Source organism: Schistocerca americana, chromosome 8 (assembly GCF_021461395.2).
Source record: "Schistocerca americana isolate TAMUIC-IGC-003095 chromosome 8, iqSchAmer2.1, whole genome shotgun sequence".
NCBI lineage: Eukaryota > Metazoa > Arthropoda > Insecta > Orthoptera > Acrididae > Schistocerca > Schistocerca americana.
The window spans coordinates 201,123,848-201,150,477 of NC_060126.1; the positions used below are offsets into that span (position 1 = coordinate 201,123,848).

General features: G+C 41.1%; 1 protein-coding gene across 11 annotated transcripts in view; it reads right to left on the minus strand.

Moving 5' to 3' along the window:
- Nucleotides 1-26,630, minus strand: part of LOC124545007 (protein bric-a-brac 1-like) — a 467,428-nt gene that overhangs the window by 96,077 nt on the left and 344,721 nt on the right. Inside the window, exons 1-2 of one of the 11 annotated variants that reach the window (XM_047123781.1) lie at nt 20,747-20,904; nt 20,452-20,652 (exon numbers count right to left, since the gene is read on the minus strand). The exons of 9 other annotated variants lie outside the window; for them this stretch is intronic. In XM_047123781.1, coding sequence (XP_046979737.1) covers nt 20,452-20,650 — 199 coding nt within the window. In that variant the 5' untranslated portion in view covers nt 20,651-20,652; nt 20,747-20,904. Of the gene's footprint in view, nt 1-20,451; nt 20,653-20,746; nt 20,905-21,379; nt 21,627-26,630 lie in introns of those variants that run through there. One more of the 11 variants, XM_047123775.1, reaches the window with a different exon arrangement.

The following is a 26,630-nucleotide window of genomic DNA, read 5'->3' on the forward strand; positions in this document are numbered from 1 at the left end:
AAATTCCGCTGGTGCACTTCAATTGCAAATAACCAAATACAGTTAGACTCCACGGGACGGTGGCTAAACCATCGCCAACTCTAACACACACGTTGTTGCTCGCGGGACTGTCCCAAAAGCCAACAACGAGAACCATACGACACAATGTGAACAGTCTTGACTTGTTGGTAAATTAAATCCAAACTCAACTTTCGTGTCAAGGGTCGGTGAGCCACGGACCTCGTAGCAAAGGGAACGCCCCACACACTTGCTGTGTTTTCATGACACACTCAAAAGTTAACCAAGGTCCTCATATTCTTTCCTACTAGTGTTCTCTTACAAGACAGACGAAATATATGAAAGCATAAATGCATTTACGTATTACAGAGAAAAAGCCTACATTGTGCATAAGCAGGAACACGTGTTTTGATGTAAATTATTTCAACAGTGAAACAGAATCGTTTGTCGAGAAAAGTGATTTTCGTTGTTTTTGGCTCTTAGCAATAAAAGAAGATACGAAGGATATAGAAAAAAGGTTCTATTTACTGCGTTCTAGGTACTGTTTAATGTGACACACTAAATATAGTCTCGAACAATGTGTGTATATGTTTTCAAATGTTTGGATGAAACGCTTTGTACTCTTTCGGTTCCTAGGAGTGTAAGGAATTTACCACGCGATCCTTGACAATAATGGCCACCGCGAATTCTCCTTTGGTCATTAGTACACTATTATACTTGCTTGTTCCTACATTATGTACCATATTTTTTCGTGAAAGGTATGTATATAGTCCCTCACTTTCACATTTCAAACGTCTAACTGCACAGCACACACCTTTCACATCACATGCAATTTTGACGCAGACATGTATACGAAAACGACCACACCAAAGAGCAGAGTCTCAGAAGTATAGGAATAAAACGTCAATCTACCCTTACCAGCGAGTAACGCGTTAAATAATGCTGTGGGCTTTCTAGTGTGACACGTAGTATGTTCTCTAAATAAAGTAAATAGCAGTTACTGTTTTTTTCCAAAAGAATGTGTATTTTGATTTATCCGTTAGTCGCATTAAACCGGATAATGGAGGAGCCTGTTGCATATTATTCGCTGACACCGACTAACCACGTTTAAACACTGCAGCATTCGGCAGGGCACTTTCGTTTTCCTATACCAAAAATTACCCCATTTTTTGTTTGTTCTCTTCTGTCTTAGTGGAAGGAGGGGGTGGGAGGCCCACCAAGACATTTTTTTAATGCCATTCATCTCGATTTATCCTATCACTAATCTTTTGCTGATGATTTCCGTCGGACCCATCTTGGTGTTTGATTCCTATTGTGTGGAGGTCGTCTGCGGTATTTGTACACCATGGAATTGCGTTTTTCTCTTTGTGTAGCAAACTTTTTTTTTTGTTTTTAGTCATTTCCATCCATCTTAAGCCATAGTACAAATGCTTTCGCGGTTGTTTCTACAAATTTTCTTACTCTACTGACAAGTTACTTGTTATGTTTGTTTTATAATGCTGTTCTCGTAACTGGATTCTAGCACCCCTCTTAACTGCTTTGAACTTGCTTCTCCATCTCTCCGAGGCTGGGAAAGAGCGTTTTGGCTGCGTACTAAACTATTAGTTTCAGAAACTGCTGTGTGATCATAGGCGACAACAAGGGTGGGATTGGGAGGGGAGGGGTTCAAAAAGCACCGACTATCTGCGATCGTATTAATTTCCCTTTTTTCCTAATTATTTTTGTGGCAATTTTATAATTCCTTTTGTTTTTTATCTCAGATTTTTTCACCAACACGGGTTGAAATATTGATAAATGAAGAAATACATGTCTTGTGAATAACTCGTCGAATACTCTAGATTTAATCATAACATGGATGTAATTTCAGATAGTTGGATAAACATTACGACATACTTACTGATATCGGATACAGAAGTTCAGCATGTACTTGCTTTCGGTTTCGGTATCAATCTACCTATGAAGCCTTGAAGGCAGACCTTTAATCGTTTAAAATACTTAGTCGAATTTAGTCCTTTGGGCTCTTATGTTCACGTCACCACACCAATTAGATAAAGCAAAGCAAATTATACTCTTACTCAGTCTTGAATAAATTTCTGTGGATGCCCAAGTGTATGATGATATTCTGGGAAAGGCTTTTTATTATGGATTCTAAGAATTACTATAGTTTTAGTTAGAAAAATTCTTAATGATTGCAAGGTGTATTACTGTTTTTGTTGCTCCGTCATGCGGTTTTCATAAATTATGTGTGTGTCTAACAGTTTTCATCCAACTACTTAGTATCCATTTTTGTCAAGTCACAAACGTGTCTATGGCTGTTCTGAATATATTGTTAACGTTTTCTGGTAGTATAACACTATTTGTTATCCCTCTTAATATTCTTGTACTTCGGTATTTTTGGAGTTGGTTTCTGTCAATATCTTGCATCCAATTGGGTGGTTGATTTTAAGTATGTAACCACAAAACAATACTTCGTGCACTGGGCCTACAATTTATTTATGTAGAAACCGATTTTATAATCTAGGTCAAGTATATTACATAAGATCTTTATTTTTATCTATTATTATTATATTATTACTGACGGATTTCAGAAGCAAGGGGAATGTCGTACATTGTGATCTCTATCGAACTGGATACTCCGCGAAGGATCCTGTTTTTCACCCATACTCCTTGGTTCCGCAAGACTTAAAGAACAGCAACAATACCATTAACAAGAAATTTGTCTGATTATACAGGGTGAGGCATAAAGCACGGACGTATAAAAAAACCCACTCTATCGTTACCTGCGTTTCAAATTTTTTTATTTACAGAATAATATTCAAACGTGTAGTCATTTTACAAAATTAATGCTAGAAAACATCTTTCAGGTGACGGCCGTTTTCAGCGACGCACTTCTCAAGCCGCTCTAGGAAGTTGTCTTCCACACTCTCCAGCACTGCTCTATTTCAAGCAGTTCCACACGAATTGTTTCCTTCAGTTCTTCAAGTGTACTTGGTTTATGCTCTTATTCATGTGACTTGGGGTAGCACCACAAAAAGTAATCGCACATGGACAGGTCTGGGGAAGGAGGCGGCCAACTGATGTCACCAAACCAGGAAATGACGCGATCGCGAAAAATAGTCAATAGCTTCCACCGACAAACAAAGTAATGTCATTTTGATCAAGTATGGCTTCAACCTTTTTTTGCAGTGCTTGCTGAGTGAGGAGCCACTGGCGGGTTTCCATTCATCACTGTTCCTCGTAAACGAAATGATTCACCCGAACGTAAAACGGTATTACGAGTGGGAACACTATCATGTCTCGCAAGCCTGAAACGGCGAAACTCACGCTGAACTGCAACGACCGACTCATTATTACGAACAAACCTATCTTAAGGAAACAATGTTGCACAGTCCACAGCTTCATGACCTCTACAAAACGTGACCACGAGTTCCCCCACTCCTACTACCTGAGCCAGAATACTACCTGTTAAAGAAACGTCTGTCGTTCCAGCCTCAGCCCGCATATAAATGTAACTTGGACAACAATCAGTTCGTGGTTCACAAAATAGCATTTTTAATTCCACCACCTGGTCCAAGTGTACAGTGTAACGTCTGCTATAGTATGGAAAAATAAATACTCATTAGAAGAGGCAAAGCTGTTGCTATCTCCAATCTAATTGCCGCCTATTTACATAACAGTGGTATCCAACGATGTACAAAAAGGAAAATATCACATCCTTCGCCGAACCCGTTAGGGGCGCGACGGCGATAATCAGCGAGCAATATTTACTTCATTATTTAGATAGAGAACACAGCACGGCCACAGTCTATAGAGGAATGTGTGCGTAACGATAGCGACGCGGTACACAAGACAAATTGTGGAACAAAACTCATTATTTCACATTTAGCTTTCATCTGTTGGTATAATTTGGGTAATTTTCCAACTTTTTTCCTTCGTTCTCTTAAAAAAGCATAACGACTTCTTGTCACAGATATAAATTTTCAAATTTGGAAACAGGAAAAAGTCATGGGACTTTATCTGAAGAAGCCACCTCTATAAAAGAAAATTACTATAAAATATGTTGGAGGATCACATTAGCATCTTTACACTCCATAGTTCATATTCTTTGTATGTTTACATCTTAGCTGCTTTTGTGATCCACACCTGCCATATGAAATTTAAACTGAAGTGTTTATGTCATTATTTCACCATCTTTCTAATGCGTATGGAACAGCAGATACATTCACAACACGACACGCAACTACTCTTACAACACAGTATGTCACAGCTTTATATTACTGAATGAATTCAAACATCCCATGTAACCAGCTTTGAAATTTTCATGTTCAATGGTTGTCACTTTCATAATTACGTGTATTAAATTTGAAGACTGATTTCAGAATGCTTGAAAATGACCACGTGTCGAAATTCCAATCACAATACATGTTTTTACATCCTAAAGCGGAATGATTTCACTTGAAAGGGTACTTTTTAATGCACCAATCACAAATGGAGCGTGGGAGGAATGACTGCACGCACGATTCTCCAAAACTAATCACGGTAATACCACTTTTTTTTTTAAAGACATGGGTTTGTGTCCGGTTGTAACCACCTTCAACAATCTTTTAAGATAATAGCAGTCACACAGTTCAACAAAATCACACACGAATAACTGGAATGAGAGAGAATGTGACAATCGTGTGGCAGCAGTGCTTTTCGATTTCACTGTTTCAACGGCCAAGTTGAAAATCTTTAATCCGGAAACAAACCGTGTTCAGTGCAGGTGCCGATCCCCAGCGGCTCCACTCAACCCATTTTGGTTTCTACAATAGGTCAACATCTCAAATAAAGCGGGGTTATTAACAGCACGATATTTTATTTTGCTGCAGCTGCTGCAATACTGCCTGAGCAGTTACTGCCTGACTATACACATTATTTGTTACAACAATCACGTTTCTTGATGACGACGCCGTCCGAGCAAGATCCCCACCGGTTCATTGAAATTATCGGACTTACCGAATAAACCTCGCACACGATGGAAGATAACACGATAAACAAAACTTTTGACGCAGAACTGAAACCAAGACGCGAATTGGGTATATCACGTCTAGTATCACTAGACGTATTATTTAAAACTTCGTTTGTTGCCTTGTAAAATTAACAGTGCTAGCGCAAGTAGTTCAGTGAAAGTAAGCGAATTAACTAGTGTGGGCAATAGATACACCGAAGAAAGAAGCCAATCGTAAAAATGAACCACTACTGCACAATTAACAACAAATTACTTAGTAACACTGAACATTGTTGAGTGAAAAGAAGACAGCAGTTGTGATATAGTTGTGAGTAGCACAATCGTTTGTATAGTCACTGGAGTTTGCAATGAATTGAACGACACAAGGATTACAAGTTTCGGAACAGCGTTTCAATAATTACCTTGGAAATCTTGGTCGGTATCCTTCCTCTCCTGCCATTATTCTCCCTGAGTCCAATAGGGCCATGCCTAGTAAATCACTGCAGTGTTCACAGCAACCTTCGATTTAATGACTGCTTTTCTTTCTAACGTGTTCCCATGATATGAAGAGTCGGGATGGATTTTTCTGCATTAAAGAATAGTAATATAAAAAAATCAGCAAACACTAAGAACGATTATTTATGGCATTTCTGTTCGCCTCTATGTGTTTGAAAGTACACTTAAGACAGTTCTCCGGAGGCAGCTCCCGCCAACTCCTACCTCTTTCTTCACAAGTTCGAGTTAGTTTTTCATCTCTGAGAACTGTAGGCGCCTCAAATTGTGGTAATATTATTATTAGACATCATCATATCCTGGGCAGTACAATACAGTTATTTAAATTCTGAACATCTACTGTAAGTACACAAGACGTGCCGGAACGTTTGCTGCAATCAGGTCATTCAGCGTGCTGGGCTTCGGACAACTTCGGGCAGACCAAGAAGTGGTCAGGTCAGAAGTTCTCCACATTCGCTAGTTTCATCTCCAGTAATAAAGACCCACTGCTTCAAGTTGTGTGTGCACCGTGCCATTCCAGTTCGCAGTCTGTTCACTGTCTTCCACATCTGGTTGGGTAGTGGCAAACCAGTAGCGGGCTATTTCTTTAGGTTTTGGCTCTATCTTCTGTTGCCATGTTTCGCCAGTTCTATTCGGAGAGCGGAAGGCGATTACTTAATTTGCTTTAGTTTTTCGAAGAAAGCGCTTTCTCGATTTCGGCCTAAGACACGATGCTTCGCTTTCAAACATAGGATGCTCGGAAATTTTTTCCCGTTTTTTTCCTTCTCAAAATCAAGCTGGAGCTCTCGGATCGACGAATACCAGAATAGCTTCATGACAGGAACAATCTTGTTATTTATAATAAAACTAATTCCAAACTCACTGCACTTAAAAAAGAAAAAAAAGTTCAAATGTGTGTGAAATCTTATGGGACTTAAACTGCTATGGTTATCAGTCCGTAAGCTTACACACTACTTAACCTAAGTTATCCTAAGGACAAACACACACACCCTTGCCCGAGGGAGGACTCGAACCTCCGGCGGTACCAGCCACTGCACTTCAATAAATATGTCCTGTCCCTACCGCTTGGAAGACTTAATGAGAAACATATCTCGGCAGATCAAAGTTTCCATTACTAACAGCACAGAATATGGATTGTAAGATATGGACCAGGTAACTTGCATACAGATGGTAAAGCGACGAAGGCTTTACATATGTAAGCAACTTTAAACAGAACTTGTAAAGTACGTTCTATGTTCTATTAGTGTCTTAAGTTCATGAGCCGAAACATAATAAAGGAAGGCAGTTCTCGAGACACACAAGAAGCATTCACTGATTTGTGCGTAGCATGAGTTTGGTTATTTGGGCAAGTTTTTTTTATCTGGACAGCAAAATAACTGATGACGGTCGACATGAAGGTGTAAAATGCAGACTGGCAACAGCAAGAGAAGCATTTCTGGAAATGAGAGCTGAGTTTACATCTAGTTACGAAACCTATTCTAAAGGTATTTGTTTGGACTGTAGCCTTATGTGGGGAAGTAAACGGTTATAAAAAGAAGAAAATAGAAGCTTTTAAAATGTGGTGCTGCAGAAAAATGGCGAGGTTTAGATGGGATGATTGTATATCTAATGAAGAGTTACTGAATCAAATTTTGATCAACTAAATCTGAACTTGAATACAAAATGAAATAGGTTGATAGGGTGCATCCTGGACCGTCTAGGAATAGTCAATTTGGTTAATGGAGGCAAGTGAGGAGAAGAAAAATTGTAGCACGAAACTGATGAATACAGTAACAAGGACAAAATGGCTGTAGGTTGCAGTAGTAATGCAGATACGAAGGGGGGCTTGCATAGGACAGACTAGCGTGGAGAGCTGCATCAAATCAGTCTTCGGAATAGAAAAAATTACGCAGAAACGCTATAAGGAACAATGTTAATCCCAAGAGAACTTGTTATGTTAGCGTTTAACTACCGGTAGTCAGCGGGCGAACAAGGTACGGCAGGTAGTTGGTTGGTTCTAAAGGTGCACTGTCTGAAAGTACGGCTGTTGTAGCAAGGTTACGTGTACGCAGTTATGATGAAACTGTGTGTGTGTGTGTGTGTGTGTGTGTGTGAGAGAGAGAGAGAGAGAGAGAGAGAGAGAGGTGTTCCGACAACCTGCAGATGCAAGCGGTGGATCAATACTGGCCGCGGGCTGGCCTTGAGTGAGGGATCCGCCACCACCAACACCGCAGGCGACACTGTCTACGTGAGACCCGACCCCTCTGTACGTCCGATCCTGCACTCTTGAAGAAGAGGCTCAAAGAGCTTACAAACCGCCGGCCACATTTTCCAAGATTCTCTGGTCCCCTTTTGCATCCGTCACTAGTCACTTCTCACATGGTTGCTTCAAAAATGAATATACAAGCAAGAGAACACCGTAACATACACTTGTAGCAGGAGCGATGTAGATGACGTACAGCTCGCGTTAGGCGACCACTGAAGTGATGTGTCAGACGGCTCGGCAGTACGCCACCAGCCCAGTAAGATGGGTCGACGGTGGAGACCTAACAGAATGGCACACTGGAGGTATCGTGTTTGGACATGTCCAAGACCACGCCGTTATGATGTTGCCCTACTTCTTGGTGTATCAACGCGGACTGTCCCGGTCTAAGGTGTCTACAAGGAACTGCGCACCACTGCTGCCGGCGTAAGAAAAGTTGTATAAGGCGCAGTCAAATGAAAACGAGGCAAACAGTAAAAATTAGAAAACTGCTCATTATTTAAAAAGTAATCGCCGAACTGTTTATACATTTGTCCCACTGTGAGACGGTAGCAACGTCACCGCGACGAGTAACGACATTAATTACATCAGCTCTCACTAATTACAACTAGCGAACAACGATTAAAATTCAATCATTGTGTAGTGATGAGAAAGTCCATATTACCGAGAAAAGTAACAGAACACAGCACTGTAGCGAAATCACTATTTCGAGATCGTAGTGCGAAGTCGTCCCCTCGCTCAGGTGGCCTGATACATGGGCCAGATACATGTAAAAGACACGGTCTGATTACTACAGGCAAAACTCGACGTACCGGCACCCAATTCAGTTCACATGATGATGCAATCATGCGCGCTGGCAAAATACTTCGCTAGTGCAGTGCCGCAACGCGGTTCGAATTTCACGTTACCTAGTTCCCCCTATAACTTGAATAGGCGAGTTGGTTATCGGACAAAATCACAAGATTACCTTGCCACTTCCAGTAGGCCCTAGTTGAGCTTTTCAGCGGTTTATAACACACCAAGATATTCACTGTGGTGTGTGTGTGTGAACCAGACAGCTGGTTCGTTCATGGCTAGCAAGGGTCCAGTCCTAGCCCGGCACCGTTTTAATCTGACAGGAGTGTTCATCACAGCACACACATCACCGCCGACTGTAGGTGTCATTCTACGAATAAATACTATTAACAACAAGTGCCAATCTTATTCATTATACCTGCAATGTGGATGGTAAGGGTTTTTCAGCGCAGAGAACTAGCTGTTGATTTTCCATCTCTTATTCCCCCATAGCTCCAGTTACGCAATGCGGCTATATTGTTTACACATGAGCAGAAAAGTAAGAACAGAATAATAGAAACGTTAAGACTACTTTCTAGCGCACATGTGCGCATGATCACGCCCCAGTTCATGACATCCAATTCGTGATGCCTTCACTCGTTCGTTCGTCGCGCCACACGTCATGATAGATGTGGACATCAAGCTCACTGATGTTCTTGAATTTTTTTTCTGGACAGACCCACTTATACAAGAGGATTTCCGTAACAACAAATAATATGGACTGAAAAAGACGCAAAAGAAGTAGAACAATAGCAATAGTAATAATAGTAGTAGTAGTAGTAAGAGTTATCTTTACGAAAATTGTGAAAGGCAGAGCAAATTTTAATGTTCTTAGATGCTGCAGTAATTTAGACGGATGCAACGTGAATCGTTAAATACTCTCCCCTCTCTCGAGGTAAGCGTTCCAGTCAGCAGACCTTGAGATTATATGACAAACATCGCCAACGGTGGCCGAGCGGTTCTAGGCGCTTCACTCCGGAACCGCGCTACTGCTACGGTCGCAGGTTCGAATGCTGCCTCGGGCATGGATGTGTGTGATGTCCTTAGGTTAGTTAGGTTTAAGTAGTTCTAAGTTCTAGGGGACTGATGACCCAGATGTTAAGTCCCATAGTGCTCAGACCCATTTGAACCAATCTTTACATGACAACGTGTACGTGGATTGTTCCACAACCATTCTAACAGAACTAAGAGGTAAAAGCGAAAGTGCACTGACATGCTGCTATAGGCCCACGTCGTCTGTGTGCTGCTGTAGGCACACAAGTGGATAAATACGATTGCACAGGCTCTTGTACAAAGGATTTTGCAATACGACGCAACAGTAAGTCGCAGGAGTCTGATTGTTACTGTGTTCTGAGTCGAGATGGGCTAAGTCGTTCATCCTTGGGAACTAGTTCACTGGTGATAGCTCTTTTTTGGTAACTTCATTTTTACTTGTTCACCGTTCATTGTGCTTAGTATATGGTTCTTATGAAAAATTGAGAATTAGTAGCATAAGTGACTGAAGATGGAAAGCGCCAAGAGGGGGCACTTGCCTCCCCCCTGGAGTACACAGTTTTTATTCATTACAGAATTCTCACACACTTGATTTTCGTGATTCTGCAAAATCTCTCTTTTAACCAACTGCAGCGTTGTGTGGCTGATCGCAGTGAAATAATAAAAGGTGGCGCACGAAAAACCGGCCCCGAGTGCAGACTTCTCGCCAATTACGGACGATTTGTTGACCGCTACGAGCAGAATAGATAAACATGTAATAATTAGGCAGTGAAGAAATAAGAAATAAACTAATGCAAACAAGTTTGAAACATTAGATGACGATTGGTAAGCGACAATGAGCAGTCTGTACATGGGGCCGATTTTTCGTGCGCCACCCTGTACCACTAAAATAATATTGTAGGAGTTATCATATTCTCTTTACAAAATGTGACACCATACACTCGATTACGAAGCGCGGGCTTCATAAAACGGCCACTCGTGTGTGCCGTGCCGACGTCCTTTGCATGTGTAAAAACAAAAAATCTTGCATTTTTACTAGTAAGCAGATACGCCGTTTTGTTATCTGAAAATATCTATGTATTACATACCACGTAATTTTTATATAATTTACGTAATTATAAAATACATTTTAATTACATGTCGTGGACGCTGAACAGAATACTAAAAGAACCAGAAGTTCGGAGTTTAAAAAAAAGGCTTGAAACAGATCTGGAATGGGCGTGCGAAACGAAAGAAACGAACAACTCGATACAGAAGTAACTATGAGAAGTCGGCAGTGGAACTGTGACGAGTGGCCACGAATAGAAATTCCGGCCGGGCGAGACCGAGACAGACGGAGACTGGAACGAGACCGGCCAACGTGCCATTCGGGAACGAGACCGATCGTTACCCGGAACTTTTAAGAAGAAAGCCGCGACCGAAATGAACTATGAAAGACCGTTCCTCAGAATTCGTTCCTAGCTCGTTCCGTTCATCTTGATGCACCGTTCCTTTGGACCCGTTAGTTCGTGAACGACCCATCTCTAATTCTGAGAATACTTCATATTTGCATTGCAGCCGCTGTGCCATGTCTATGGGCGCAGTCGTTCACTAGCACAGGTAGTTAGAAGTGCTTGCTATGGCATCGTAGTCACGAAGTTTGATTCGGACACTTTTGCGGTACAACTTCGAGCGTAGTTTAAACACACACCAGTGCTTTGAAGGGATGACGCCGGCACTCTGTGATGTATCCACATCGTACAACTATAGTCAGGTGGTACAGAGAACTTCAATCAGGAACTTCGACTCTGGAGGACGCTGAAAGAACGGCAAGGCCACTATCATCAGACATTGATGCTGTGAGGAAATTGCTAGACGAAAACAGGTGAGTGACCTATAAGCAGATAGCCTTAGGGCTAAATGCACCAGCAATTAATTCGGTTTTGCATGATCGTTTGCAAGTTGTTGTCTGTGGCTGCCGCACAGCCTGACGAAAGCGCGTATGACACGACGTGTGTCTTGTTGCTTGGGGATGTTAAAGAAGTTTTGTAAGGGACAATCACAGTATGTGAATAACATCGCGGCAGATGACGAGATATGGCTATACTATTGTGACAAGCCGATTAAGACTCAAAGGAATGTTTGCGTCTTTGAAGATGACACGCGCCTAACTGTCAGAAAATCCCGATAAGAAGAAAATGATAGCTTTCTTTTTAATCGAGTGGAATTGTGGAGCATATTGTTTTGGACACACAGAAGACAGTCACAGCTAAGTGGTACACTGAGCAGTGCCCGCCCAGTCATCCAATGTTGGAAGAACCTGCGATCGAAATCAAGAATGGACACTTTGTTTCTCCATCGCGACGACGGTCAATTTCACCGCGTCAAAGCATGCACCGAATATTTACGGGGTACTGGACTGAAACTCCTTGAGCACCCTCCTTACAATCCAGACCTTGCTCCTCGTGACTTTTTACGTTTCCTCATGTGAAAATGACGCTGAAGAGAGAGGAGTTTTCAAATGATGAGGACCTCCTCAGTGCTTGGAACAACGAGTGTGTCTTGTTCCTACACAAACTTGGGAGAACTGGATTAAGTATTGGTTTCAGAGGATAGAGAGGTGTACCCAATACGGCGGAAATAACTTCGAAAAAAATTAAGTAAATAAAGCTGTATTGCAAAACTTCCTAATAGTCTTTGTATCCTTCACTGGCGGGTGACGACGGCAGTGGAACATATTCGTCCTGCATGTTTCTTTAGGTACTTGCACCCTGGCAACGACGTGTACTAATGAAAGTCGAACCCCAGTGCGTCAAACGGCATTACCTTGTCTCACTGCATGGACGGCTAGTCCATGGTAGGGATGGACGATGTACAAGATCGATGTATTAAAAAAAAATACTATCTATAGCATCAATCATCTATTTCCTTTTTTACTCGCTGATTCGTTGCATTGACTGGTCGAACCCATTTTATTTCTCTTTTTAACGATTTTCATCACCATAGAGGGCAACGGCACGCAGACATTCGTTTGCTTCTTGATTCGCAACGTAACGGCACCCAATGGAAAACAAACTACTGGCCAAATCCCCATACATGTAGCTGGAGGAAGAAAGTATGACAGAATTGGAAGGATACGTTCCTGCGGAACGTTCTTACTACTTTATTCGCACTACAACTGGACGAACTCTGCAGAAGCTTCCACTATTGATACAAAATTACTACAAAATGTACCAACCTGTTGAAACAGTATTAACTATATGACGCAAAGATTTTTGTAACACCAAAGTGTTGTAAAAGATGTTCTCTTCTGTCACAAATTGAGACCTCCAAAGATGGCTTCGGAAGATAATTGTTAACAAACACCACACAAGTAGCAAAATTATACTCTTGGTTTGCTGCATGCCTTCTAAACTTACTGCAACTGTCGTTGAAGAACCCATGGCAAAAGATGTGCAGAAACTAGCTCTAATTAAAATAAACTCAAGAATGGGCCTCATAGAAGATGTAATACAAACGACTTGCAGTACCACTTCAAATGGATGAACTTTTAAGTTGCAATGCCCTGTGCAAATGTTGTAGAAAGAATTGAAGACTTTATGAAAACTGATTTGTGTCAAAATAAAGGCACTGAATCAGACTCTAAGAAGTCAGATAAAAAAAGAACAGTCATTTTCATACGGAGTGATCATTATAAATTAGTGCATCAGAAATGGAATAGTTAATATACCTGAAGATAGTTCTTTGAGGACTCGAGTTTTCAATGTATCTTTGAGGACTCGAGTTTTCAATATAACTGATAACTTCTATAGAAGACTTAAAATGAAAATCACTGGAAATTTGTAATTATTATAAAACACAATTTGCAGAATTGTATAGAACCACAACTGAATATTTGACAATGGTTTGGCGTATCTGGTCAAGCTGAGACACTATTTCGCAAAGCATAAACAAATTAATTTTAGGGCTTTCTTTCAGGCATTATGAAATTGTTTTCTTTTACATTCAGCCATATCTCAACTACACTTGTACTCAGTTGTAAAAACAGTATATTGCAAACAGTGACATATTTCTCTATGTATCATAACATGCAATACAATGCATAAAAAGCCAATGACATGTTCTTTTAATTCTGTAACTAGCTCAAGGACTGTGATCAGAGCAGAAAAGGAGAGAGAGAGAGAGAGAGAGAGAGAGAGAGAGAAAAGGGAAGGGGCGTTGTGAAAACAGCAGAGAAGTTTTGTATTTTGAGTCAGTTTAAAAGACCACTTCCAGTTTACTTTGAAGGGATATTCTCTAAACCACTATGCCCTATTACATAAATAATAGTTGCATAGGTTAATGTCTGGTGAGAACATTAGAATTTGGAGTCAATTTAAGCAGCAGGAAGGATACGGCACAGCAGCACCTATACAGGTAATAAATCGCTTTATCATAGGCCTAAATGATATTTAGGAAGCATATTTTTTGTAATCTGAATGCACAGTAAGGTATTAGGACCTGTAAATCAGAAGAAATGTGGTACCACACTGGGCACAAATTGATACTGAACATGATCTGTGAAAATGATTTGGAGTGAAATGGTCATGAATCGGCAACTGAAATGTGTAGTACGGCGCTGGAATTTTCTTTGACAGGTTCAACGTGTGATGAATTAAGAGCCACTGAAACATATTAAAATACTTTCCAGTGTTCTGTGGAGTCAACAAATCACCAAGAGTGAGTACTCGTTAAGTGCAAAGATTCTACGAATCACAAACCTGAAGAATAATTCCATTAGGTGACACTAAGTAAACGGTACAACATTACTACATCAGATAACAATGGGAGTGCAGAAATCTAATGAAACACATTTGCATGCAATGTAAAAGTTTCGGTAAGCAGAGAAAAGGTTAATATCACCTCCAGTTAATCGCAAACTTGACCACAGTGGTTTTAATAAACCAAATGAAAAATGAAGATAATGTCATTACAAATTTGGTCAGTCATAGCAGAGGGATGGCAAAAACTGCATGCGATTATCATTTACACCTGAATCCATACTCTGCAAATCACTGTGAGGTGCATGGCAGAGGGTAAGTCCCAGTTACTAGGGTTTCTTACTGCTCCATTCACATAGGGAATATGGAAAGAATGATTGATTGAATGCCTCTGTACATGCAGTAATCATTCTAATCTTATCCTCACAGTCCTTAAGTGAGTGATGCATAGACGGTTGTTGTATGTTCCTAGGGTCATCACTTATAGCCAGTCCTTCGATCTTTATTAACAGACTTTCTCAGGATAGCTTATCTTCAAGAGTCCTCCAGTTCAGTTCCTTCAATATCTTTATGGCACTCTCCCGCAGATCAAACACATCTGCGACCATTCATGCTGCCCTTCTCTGTAAACGTCCAATATCCTCCGTTAGTTCTATGTGGCACAGGTCCCACACACTTTAGCAATGTTCTAGACCCAGTTGAACGAGTGATTTGTAGGAAATCTCCTTTGTACACTCATAAAATTGAACTCTGAAGTAGCCACATGTTCTCTAAGACAAATATTAGAATGAAATTTGTGAATGTTCTCGTCGTTCCTTGGAAGTGTGATCTGAAGAATCTCTCCTGAGTACACATATATAGAAAGCCAACAGATTCCAGAATCTTTCATAATCAGGATGGCTGCATAAACTTGGGAAAAACTCCCTGGGAATTCCAGGAGCTCCTGAATTCCAGGAAGCTCCTGATAAATCAATGGTGTGTGTGTGTGTGTGGGTGTGTGTGTGTGGGTGTGTGTGTGTGTGTGTGTGTGTGTGTGTGGGTGGGGTGGGGGTGGGGGGGTGGGGGGGGTGCAGCTTACCACAATAATAATCTTCCTTTCCTCGCAGCTGAGCAATATACCAGTCAAACAGTAGTTTACCACAGTTTTTAAACACTGATAATTTATACGGAATGTTATTCATATAATCAATGCACTTAGAAATGCAAGTATTATATATTTTAAAAATTTTTGATTTACAAAAATAAATAAAATCCAATTTGAATGCTAGGTTAAAAATGCAGAATTCCCTGAGATTTTAGAATTTCAATTAATTCCCTGATTTTTCCAGGTAAAATGTGATTCCCTGAGAATTCCAGGTTTTCCAAAAGAATTGCTACCCCAATTATACATACTCTCCCTTCATAAATCAGATACGGTTAGCGAACTTTTCACGAGACAAGATTTGCACTTCATTTCAAAGGACACCTATCTGAGTCAACAAGTCATAAAACTGTATAGGAGTTCTTGTTCTCAATCTGCAGCTCCCATTGCTCCATTACATGATAACCAAGTGCACCACTGAGTAGAACACATTACTGCTAAAAGAACAAGGTAGCAGATAACATCAATAACAACAGAACCACAGAATGAGTATTGTAACTTCAGACCGAGCTGCAAGCTAAAGATCAAGAACTGCCAACATACAAAATTCAACAGCCAAAGAGCTCTTCCACTGCACAAACGAATGCAACAGAATCGTCAGTACCAGCTAGCCCGTAGGGAATGTGCCTGACCCCGAGAAGATCCACAATACTGAAGGACTGTTTATGGTTTTGTTGAGAAAAGACAATATGTTTCTACCAATGTGTAACATGATCCAATCCAATAAATATAAGTGTCATCACAACAGCAGCTCTCCCTCCCTACAAAGTACCGCCCCTCTTGTATGTAGAAGGAAATAAATCTGTCACGACAGCAGCACCAGCAGATCAAACGATGTCGCTGCCAGTAAACTCGGCGTATTTCATAAAATGATAATAGAACTAAATAACAACTTCACCGACTGTCAACATGTGACTTAAACTTTACATGGTGTACAGATCTTACATTTTATTGAATATCATTTGTTAGAAAGAACAGTGCTGATGTAACTGCTTTCTACACAATAAACAATGGGGAATTGAGAGGTGGTTATTTAAATTGAAGATAATGGTAGTGCTAACTGGGAATATTTGATTTATGGGCTTAATGCTACAGTCTAACATGTAATTCTATGCCTAACATTTCGTCTTCCACTGCTGGAGACTTCATCAGAGGTTCTAAAGACTCAAAGCTGTTACAGACTCTAAACAAGCCGATTATATCGGTTCATGATGTCATCTGACAGCTGCCTACGATTGTGGAGCCCCACTAACAAATGCTATGGAGTTGGTTGTTCATTTTATTTAGCTCTATGCTCACAACTTATTTAACTACTCCTCATCCTCCTCCTCCTCCACCGCTACCTCCATTGAGATAGTTTCTGTGCTTATGAATTTCTGTAGCCTCTCTGTACATCCTAGTATAGTAATTGTTAGATCTTAATAAAACCACAGTGTCAGAGAATATAATATTGTGGCTTCTTGGTCCTAGTGTGTGATTGGCTATTGCTGATTTATCATGTGGGCAAGACAGATAAATTAGTAGTAGCATATCATGCACTAGGGCCAGGAAAACAACCAAATTCATTTCCATGACACTGTGGTTTTAGGAAGAACTAATAATTACTATTCTAGGATGAACTGAGGGGCCATAGAAATTCAAAACCACAAAAACAATTTCAACATAAAATGAGAAGGACTAAAATCACACAAGTTGTGGCTCCTAGAGCTAAATAAAACAAACAGTGCTAACTCTTACCTTCCACGAGCTCCACAGCATATTCTATGCAACTCCACAGGCTTGGGCAGCAGTCCAATGATGTCACGAACCAACTGTTGCGTGGAGACAAACAATTTGGCTTGTTGAACTTTTTCCTAGTCTGTAATAGCTTTCCAATTCCCTAAAGCCTCTGATTTAGTCTCCAGTAGTGGGAGACAATGTCACACAAAGAATTATGCCTTGGACCACAAACTTATGCCCATAAATCAAGTATCAGCAATATCAAAAGTATTGGCCATGAAAGACTACACTGAACGTAGTACTTACTCATATAAATACTTATTGTGTCGACTAATATTTTGATGTTTATGAGATTTAATTAACTGAATACACACATTCATTATTTATACGAGAAAAATTGAGGGTCAGAAAGCAGACCGAGTTAACTTGCCTGTTTACAAAAACAAAGAAAATATCATTACTGGTGGTAATCTCAAATTCCTTACATACAATAAACACAGAACAGACACTGAACATGCTGAATTCATACAGTCTAATAATTGTGGTTGGTTTCCCCCAAGAGCAAAAGCTGTGACAGTCTCATAGGCAACATTTTTATAGATTAACAGCTGTTATAAAAATAGAAGTCAAATAAATTCTTAAATGGTATGCCAGGTCACAACTGTCAGCTGTTTACAATTTGCACTACTACTCCCACTAGGAACTTCTGATATGTCAGTAAAAGGATCAGATTAATAAATGAACCAGAACTACACATTTTTAACAACTCCTTGCAACATAAAGACTAGGATACAGTGCACAAAAAAAGATTGAGTATTCACATCTGAGGAAGTTCTTCCACAAGAACATCAAAAATAACCCTCAGAAAAATACTAGTTGCAGGTGACTCACAAAAGGAATAAAAAATACTGTTACTGAGGATGTTGTATGCCTGTCAGAAAATCAAATGATTCCCAGAAAATGCTTCTCAGAAAATGCTTCTCCAGAAGTTTCTTGGAATGTTTTAAGATGTAAGTTATATAAATAAAGCCTTTTCTTAAAATCTGGAATTGAGAATGAGACCACCACACACACACACACACACACACACACACACACACACACACAGAGACAGAGAGAGAGAGAGAGAGAGAGAGAGAGAGAGAGAGAGAGAGAGAGAGAGAGAAACAGGTAGAATTAATTGCCAGACAATGGATGATGCAGGGTAAATCATAATAGGAGTAGGTAGTTGAAGGGAAGGGGTATATAATAATCATTTTTAACAACTTGATTACTTGAAACGATCTGTAAAGTAAGGTACAAAACATGTGCAACCTTGTGCTGACAAAACTTGACCACACACGTATACTTCCTGTCTAAGAAAAATGAGGTAATTCGAACAATGAAAAATAAAAACTTCACTGATGTGGGCAATACATAAGACTACTGAAACAGTTACAAATCTAAAAGTAAAGTTATCTCACACAAATTCAATGAGTCTTTAAACAAGAAATTGTCCTCAATAGACTCAAACAAGCAATTGTCAATTAAAGGTGATAAAACAGAGATTCCTAATAACTACCTTAGTTTCCTCTGAAGAAGTCCATAAAAAATTCTGGAAAATCTATGTTCAGCCACACTAGCTACAGTACATCAATAATACAATCCCCTCAACATAAAATATTTTGGCTTATAATGTCATTTTCTCATGAGCTAATGAATCTCTAGAATCCTTGAACAATAACAAAATGGCTCTAGTAGTGAACTCGCTTTCATCCTTGAACAATAACAAAATGGCTCTAGTAGTGAACTCGCTTTCAAAGGCCTTAGATTGTGTGACAAATCAGATTTTGCTTAAGCAGGAATAGGAGATGCAATCATGCTCGAATCATCTCAACAATGAATAGAAAAAGGTGGTTCTAAACTATGCTGAAAGCACATCTGCCGTATCTGACTGGGGTATCATCAGCTTTGGTATCCCATATTGTTCTGTGCTGGATCCTCTGTTTTAAGCTGAAATCTTTAGAAGTCCTTTCATTGTGTCTGACTGTGACTCTACACCTCCTTTACATGGCGAGTAGCAATTTATCCATCTACATGGTGTGTAGAAATCTACCCTTTTCCCGAACACGAATTAAAAGCACCTCCACCCTTCCTCAACAACTGCATTGCTACTTGGAATTCTTGTGATAATGATTCAACAGGTGGATTACACAGCATTCCTCATTACTGAACTTTTTTTAAAAAAGTACATGAAACTCTGTAGCAGAGGGCCTCACAAAACAATTTGAAATAATTTTTGAATAAAACGAACAAAATATGTTAAATTATTGAGTGTGTATATACTGCAGCTCAGCTTTAATTCACTCATCACGAATCTTAAACACCTCAGCTCTGCAACTTTTGCCATACAAATAGAAGATTGCGAGGATAAAAATGTAAATGAGTTCGATTTTCAACAAAGTTTATTGCAACATATTTAGGGGTAGCTCAACATTAAAGCAACAAGTGTTTCTCACACAGAAATGGGTAATATGGATAATATGTGGTGCCCATTATACAACCTCTTTTGGACAGCTCTAAACAACAGAGCATACTGCCATCAGCATCTACATACTTTCTCCCTTATTAAGTTTTTTCAATTAATGCTCAATCGCAATCCGTTAACAACAGTAACGTTCATAAATATAATACTAGGAGGAAGTATCTCTCACACTATCTTTCACCCACCCTTCGTGTATCGCAGAAATCAACGAAGTATTAGCCATAAAAAAATCTTTGACCACCTACAAAGTGATTTAACGATAAGTGTGTACTACAACTGTAAAACAGACTCGTTCCATATCATAGTGAGTGGTCGCAATTAAGACCGGTAACTAAATTGACCGGCTGTTTCCGCATTCGCGCCAATTCTACCGGAGTCTCCCAGCTGCTCCGGCTGAAAAGGGAGCGAGGGTATTTCAAAATTGATGGCCTCCGTGGTCTGAGCTCGCTCCTCCAACCCCACGTGTAGGGCGGAGGCGTGTATTTACGTGCAGATACTTTTTGATACGATTAAGACATTGACAATCCATCTTCACTCTGACGCACATTCAACATGGGTTCATGAAATAGTGAATTCCGGTTGGTGCGTATTCTACCCAACAACATAAGGAAACGCTAATTTATATACCTTTTGTACGTAATTTCTTCACAGACAACTCCCCCTCCCCCAGCTAGCTAGCTAGTAGCTCTCTCTAAACAAACAAACACACACACACACACACACACACACACACACACAATTCTGTATTTTTCATGTACATACTTTCCTGTTCGTTAGATATTTCGTCAGTTTGTGGCCCTCCATCACTATAATAATCCTTGAAGCAGCGTTTTAAATGATTGTGCAGGTTAGACGTTCCTCCACCTGTGGCATAGGACCGCCCACACAAGTTACAAATAGCATACTTTTGGTTCATCGATCTTTGAAAAAACTGCCACACATCAGATCTCCGTTTTGACATATCTAAAAAACATTTTTCGGTTACAACGTTAGTATTATTGTCAGATGAAGCACTCTTCCAACAAAAATTCACGAATCTATATAAACCTTAACGTACCTGCTTCTTTGAGTGCAAAGTGAAATGTATTAGAACAGATAGCGTCAACTTCGGTTCGAACACTGTAGATAACCTGAGGGAGAGCCGCACAAGTCGGAAGCTCCGATTTACTCACCAGTTAACCGAATGCACTAACTAGCTATACTTCAATAAAATGGCTGCCTGTCCGTTTACGGTGACCAGCCTCCTGTTGCTGGTCGCCTTCTTCGGTAGTACCGGAGCTAACCGGTAGGAGCGCACAACTCTGAGTTACTCGCCGGTTAACCGAATCCTACGACGCTATTGGTCAGAGTGTCACGTGGTACACCGCGTCTTGCTACTGCGCATCACCCCACCACCCGTATGGTCAGCTGCACGTGACTCCAGTGTCAATTACTTGTTAATAATCCTAATTCAATAGCATGAAGTGTCAAACTCTGCAATACCGGTAACTTCTGGGAAGCAATAATTATTTTCCGAAAAATGGAAGACTGCGACACTTGCAGCCCATCATATCAGACGGCACGTGAAACTCCTTCCCTCGTACTCAACTGTCAGCGGTAGCTTTCGCGGTAATGATTCGACAGGTGGGTTACACAGTGTGTCATACACGACGCCGACGCACTTACGGCATGCGTTTAGCGTGCGGTGTACCTGCAGAGAAGCGCTTGCGGCAGAAATAGTAGGCGTGACGGTAGAGCGAAGAAGTGCCGGTACGGTGGCTGTTGTGGCGCAAGACTGTGCCGCAGGCGATGCAGGTCACGTAGCCGACGGGCCGGCGCGAGCGTTTGGTGACTAGCAGCTTGAAGTGCCGCCACACGCTCGATGTGCCCGCCTGCCGCACCTTCATCAGCTTGCCCGCCGACAGCATTTCTGCCGCCTCCATTTTGCTACCCGGCAACATGGCGCCGCACTGCACAGCACTGCCCAGGCCGTGCGCGATATTACCCAACCCGACGCCGTACCCGCGCGGGCCCGCACGCTATGTATCCTTCCGCACCACGCAGCGCTACCCGCACGTCGATCCACTTGCGCCCAGGCCGTGCGTGCACTCGGGATACAGTTTGGGTGTCAGCAAACTAAAAAGCGAGCAGGATAGTCATCATCAATACACAAGAAGCAAGGAATAACTACAACGCATAGTCAAGAGCATGGCTACCGGCGCGTCTTTTGTTTGCCCATCCCTGCCCGCGGGCGGGTATTCGAGCTGGAGCAGCTGCGGTCACTGTGGCGCCGACTTCGGTGGATTCCGACAACGACCGACATCGACCGAAGACAGCCTAGCGTTTCGTATGCCAGCATGTGCCCGGTCGCAATGCAGCCGATCTCACCGTCCGAATTACGAACGTACGACAATCGGTAAAACTCTACTCTGTTTTCTACGGTGGGATCGGTCGACGTTCGCACACACGAAACACTGTAAGAAACTGGTAATTTAGTTCAAGAAGGGGGTTTGTGGAACGCTAGGGGTGAAAAATATCTTAATAGGGATATAGCTCGAATCTATGGGCTGAAATAGCAGCTTTATTGGAAACCAAATCTTAAACGGAAATTTTAGGCGTGAATAGTAACCTCAAAAAATAATTTGAGAAAGATGGTCTACCTTATGTTTAAGGTTACAGTAGTGGATCTTTTTTGGGTTTTAAGTACAGTCTTCGAATTATTACTAATACTGTCTACGGGCGGTTTATACCAGTTGGGCGGTGATTCTGTTATAAGAAGTGGTTTGCAAATAGCTGTTTTTCCGTTTCTCAATGCTTTATATTTGTCTTTCAAACATACGCTGAATGAAAGTCATTAAATGTTATTGACTTATGCTGTTTTGCTAAATTTATCTGAAATTGTGCAGAGTGTTTGTACTCTTGCTTTTCAATGTCATCACGAATCATCTCGCATATGTATGTATGTAAGATTCTTTCTTTATCTCATATGTTCGTTGAACATCTCAGGTTATTCCTGTAATTAAAGTCCCAAATCTTTCAGAAACAAATATAACTCATTCACGTGCATTCGGTGTCTTTTTAATGGAAAAAGCCGTAATGCGACACTCCTCTACGCAGAGGCGTCGTGGTATCCATCCCACCCTGAGAAGTTGAAATCTAACCTCCTCCATACATAGAAAAGATTCTAACTTAACCAACAAGACCCCGCCAAAAACTGAGCGAGGTCACCCGGACTGTGACCATGCTGTCTGCCGAGGTTATCGGACGACCTCCGGCGACGGTGTGAGATGCAGCGTGTCTGCTCAAAGCTCAGGCCGTTTCCCAATGTTGTATCAGACCTCTCGCTGTGCGCCTTTCCAACCTGCGCTGTGCCAGCGCACAGAACACCCGGCAGAAGTTTATATAACTAAATTAATAACTACCGCAAAAACGCATGAACAGAATTACATAAATCACTGCACACTGCCCCTACCCTGTTGTACGGGAAACACATTCCTTGTACTGTACCATGTGGCAGCTGTAGCGTTGTTCCTGATAAGGTCGCTTCCCCCAGTACTATCGCTGCTAGCTTTTCCGTTTACAGACTAAAGCTGAGCGTCGCAGGTCTTTCTTAAACCCAATTACAAGGGCGACTGGGTTACTTGTGGCAAGTTAGTCTACTGCAGCGCAAGGGCATGTTATTGCTGTACTGAATCTACCCTGCCACAACGGTCTTTTTTTACATCGGCTCCCTGCGCCTAAACTGTTTGGGTTGTGACAGCTGTCTATTGTGCAGTTCGGAACTCGAACGATGAAAGTGAGGTTATAGAGGTCAGTCCTTACAAAGAGTCGAAATATCTAGAAATAGCAATTTTTTTTTAAAAGTCTCTGCCCGAACAGGCCGCAAAGGCCCAACTGTACCGACCGGCCCCGTGTTATCCTCAGCCCACAGGCGTCACTGGATGTGGATACAGGCGGGCATGAGATCAGCACACCGCTCTCCCGGCCGTGTGTGTGTTTACAAAACCGGAGCCGCTACTTAGATTGCCTCAAGTGCTATGTGCACCCCGCTTGCCAACAGCTCTCAAAGCAGGATGGTCACCCACCCATGTGCTAGCCCAGTCTGACAGCGCTTACGTTCGATGTCTGACAGGAACCGGTGTTACCAATGCGGCAAAGTCGTTGGCATTGAAATAGCAATGACAAGATTTACTAAACAATGACAGGGTTTACTAATGGCAAAACAAAAAATGTGTATTTTCTTAACAAAGATCGTATTATTGAGTGAATAGGTAGTAAATAGCGTTTTTTTGCTGTATCCTCTGTATTTTGTTTCATTTTATGTACCTAATAACATCTAAAATTATTTCCCTTGTTCAACAGATCTTCACTATCGAGATAATTTTAGTTAAAAACGTTTGTGTATTTACGAGTTTATGCAAAGTGCAGGCTCTGCCCAAGTATTGTGAAACTTATCGTTTTCTTTACAGACTTTTGCCTTTTAAGGTGTAACACTAGTAGCAAAGCCCTCTTTCAGGTTTAGCAATGTACAATGACAGTAAAAATGAACAATAACATATACTTTAAAGATCAATACGACAAAAAACCCATTTCCAAGCACTGAATGAGAGCAGGCGAGGTCAGATTAATTTCCGATGTTAAAATAGAACATCAGAGTCCCTTGTTTCTGTGCAATCGTCAGAATACTCGGTATTTTGTAACTATATGCTGTATAACCCACACATCATTGACGTCACTGTCTCGCATGCCACGCGGTTGGCGGCTGAACGCACAGGTGGCGTAGCCAGATCTAACAATAGAAAAGCCGGACTCTCCGTTATACTTCGCCGGACTATTGCACTGAAAGCCGGACTACCTATTTTAAACAGAAACAGTGTCGGTTACTTTCAATCGTTTCTTAATGAGCAATTACAGTCAAGTTTTTTTTTGCAGAATTAGGTTTCAGCAATATCGCTGGGTATGGCTTGTAGATCAAGTAAGAGAACTTGAATTCCCCAGTCTCGTGGTTAAAATATTAGCTGAGCCAAAAAGCTTAGTAGTACCATAACTACTGCTACCAACTGTGGCGGCGCTTATTAATCGAATTTTCAAAACATATAATGTTTGTTCTAGCGCAAATGAGGCTAAACGTTATTCCAGTATAATTTCTGCTTTAGTTCTGAAACATGTTACATTTTTAGCGACTTTTGCATCGGGATGGATACACATACCAACTGCAGCAGTCAAGTCTAGTGGCTTATAATATCCGTGATGTTATCATAAACTAAAGTAACTTCTGCGGCACGAACGCTTCGTTTTAAACTTTAGGCCACGTTTGGCAACGTAATAGTACCTATTTTGGAAGTAGATGCTATACTACGGATCTTCATTTGGTGTTTCTCTGTTTTTAAATGCTTTTCTAAGTCAGCTTTGCCTTTATGAGCAATAGAAATTGTTTGGTCACAAATATCACATTTTGCTTCCCACGGTTCCTTCCCACATATAAACATCTTGTACTGACTTTGTAATCTGTCAGAAAATCGGCATTTTCTCTTCGACATAGTTAAATCTGAAAGAAAATGGTATTACAAATCAGTATAAAGTGTTTTAAAAAGAGTAAGCGAATTTTAACAGTGTACTTTGGCATTACTTTTGTACTTCGGGAATATCACTTAACAATAACACATTAATACCAGAACAGGGAAAATAATTATCTTACCAGAATTACGGTCTGCTACTCACCGATAAAACGAACGGTGTCGCGTGCAAAGCAAGCATGTACAACGCGCTTTCCTAGCGAATGCGCCGCGCAGACTAATTCACGTTCGGACGCTGCGTGTCTCAAAACTCGTAGGAGCGACGAGCGCGCGTGGTGGGGGTGGGGGTGGGGGCAGGGTGGGGAGGGCTGGCATCGGCTGTTCACTTCATTGCCTCGCTCGCTCTGCGCGTAGCGTCGTTTTGACAATGTATACGGCTTACATATAAGAATTGGTTGGTACACCTACATATCCTGTTAGTATAATTGGCGGTTAAGTCATTAGCTCGAAATCGGCCTCATTGTATTCTATTTCATAGGTAAATAGCCTAACAATCACCGGACATACGAACTTTTAATATATTTGGCCGGATGCGACAGTAAAGGGCCGGACTTGTCCGACTAAAGCCGGTTACCTGACGACCCTGCACGCAGGCGCGTAACATTACCCACAAGCAGTCTATTCTGACTAGAAAGTCACTCTTGTAAAGTGGGCTTCACTTCGGGCATGGCAGACCCATGTACATCATACTTGACACACATGCATGATCGAGCACTTTGGACACGCATGCCTGATGATTTCGGTGAATTTTGCGCACTCATTCGGACTTCTCAAGGTGATTGTGGGATGAAATGAAATTTAATGTCCCGTGGCCAAGGCCTTGATCGATTTTCAACTGTGCACGCTTGAACAGGCAAATTGCAGCTATCACAGAGAAAACTTTGTCAGAAAGGCAAGTCGTAGGTATTTGTTAACATGGCGTAAAATGGGTTGAGAAATTACGTAGATCAAGACGTTAACATTACAGGTGTGTGCAAATACGAATTTATGATCTTCTTAGCACTTTCAACGAAAAACCGCAATATTGTCGTCAGTCTTTCGTATGGTGTTATAGCTTGTATCATTATTGTATCTTGCTTTCTAATCCATGGAGATGTGAGTGATCAGTAATGGTGTACATCATTAATTCATCCAATCTAACGGTGCACCCAATCTAACGGTGAATGAGCTCTGTGGCTATGGATTGAATGGCTTGAAGAAACACAGCATCAGCCACTTTTTGTAGTACTTTATTTTATACCAAGCCCCATTTTCAGCTTTCAACCACTTCAATTGGTGTAATATATTAATATCTTCAACAGTATAAAGAGGTTTTCTTTTATTATTATTGCACTAGCTGAAAATGGATGAAAGCCCGAAATAGATCTTGGTATCATGTGGATATAT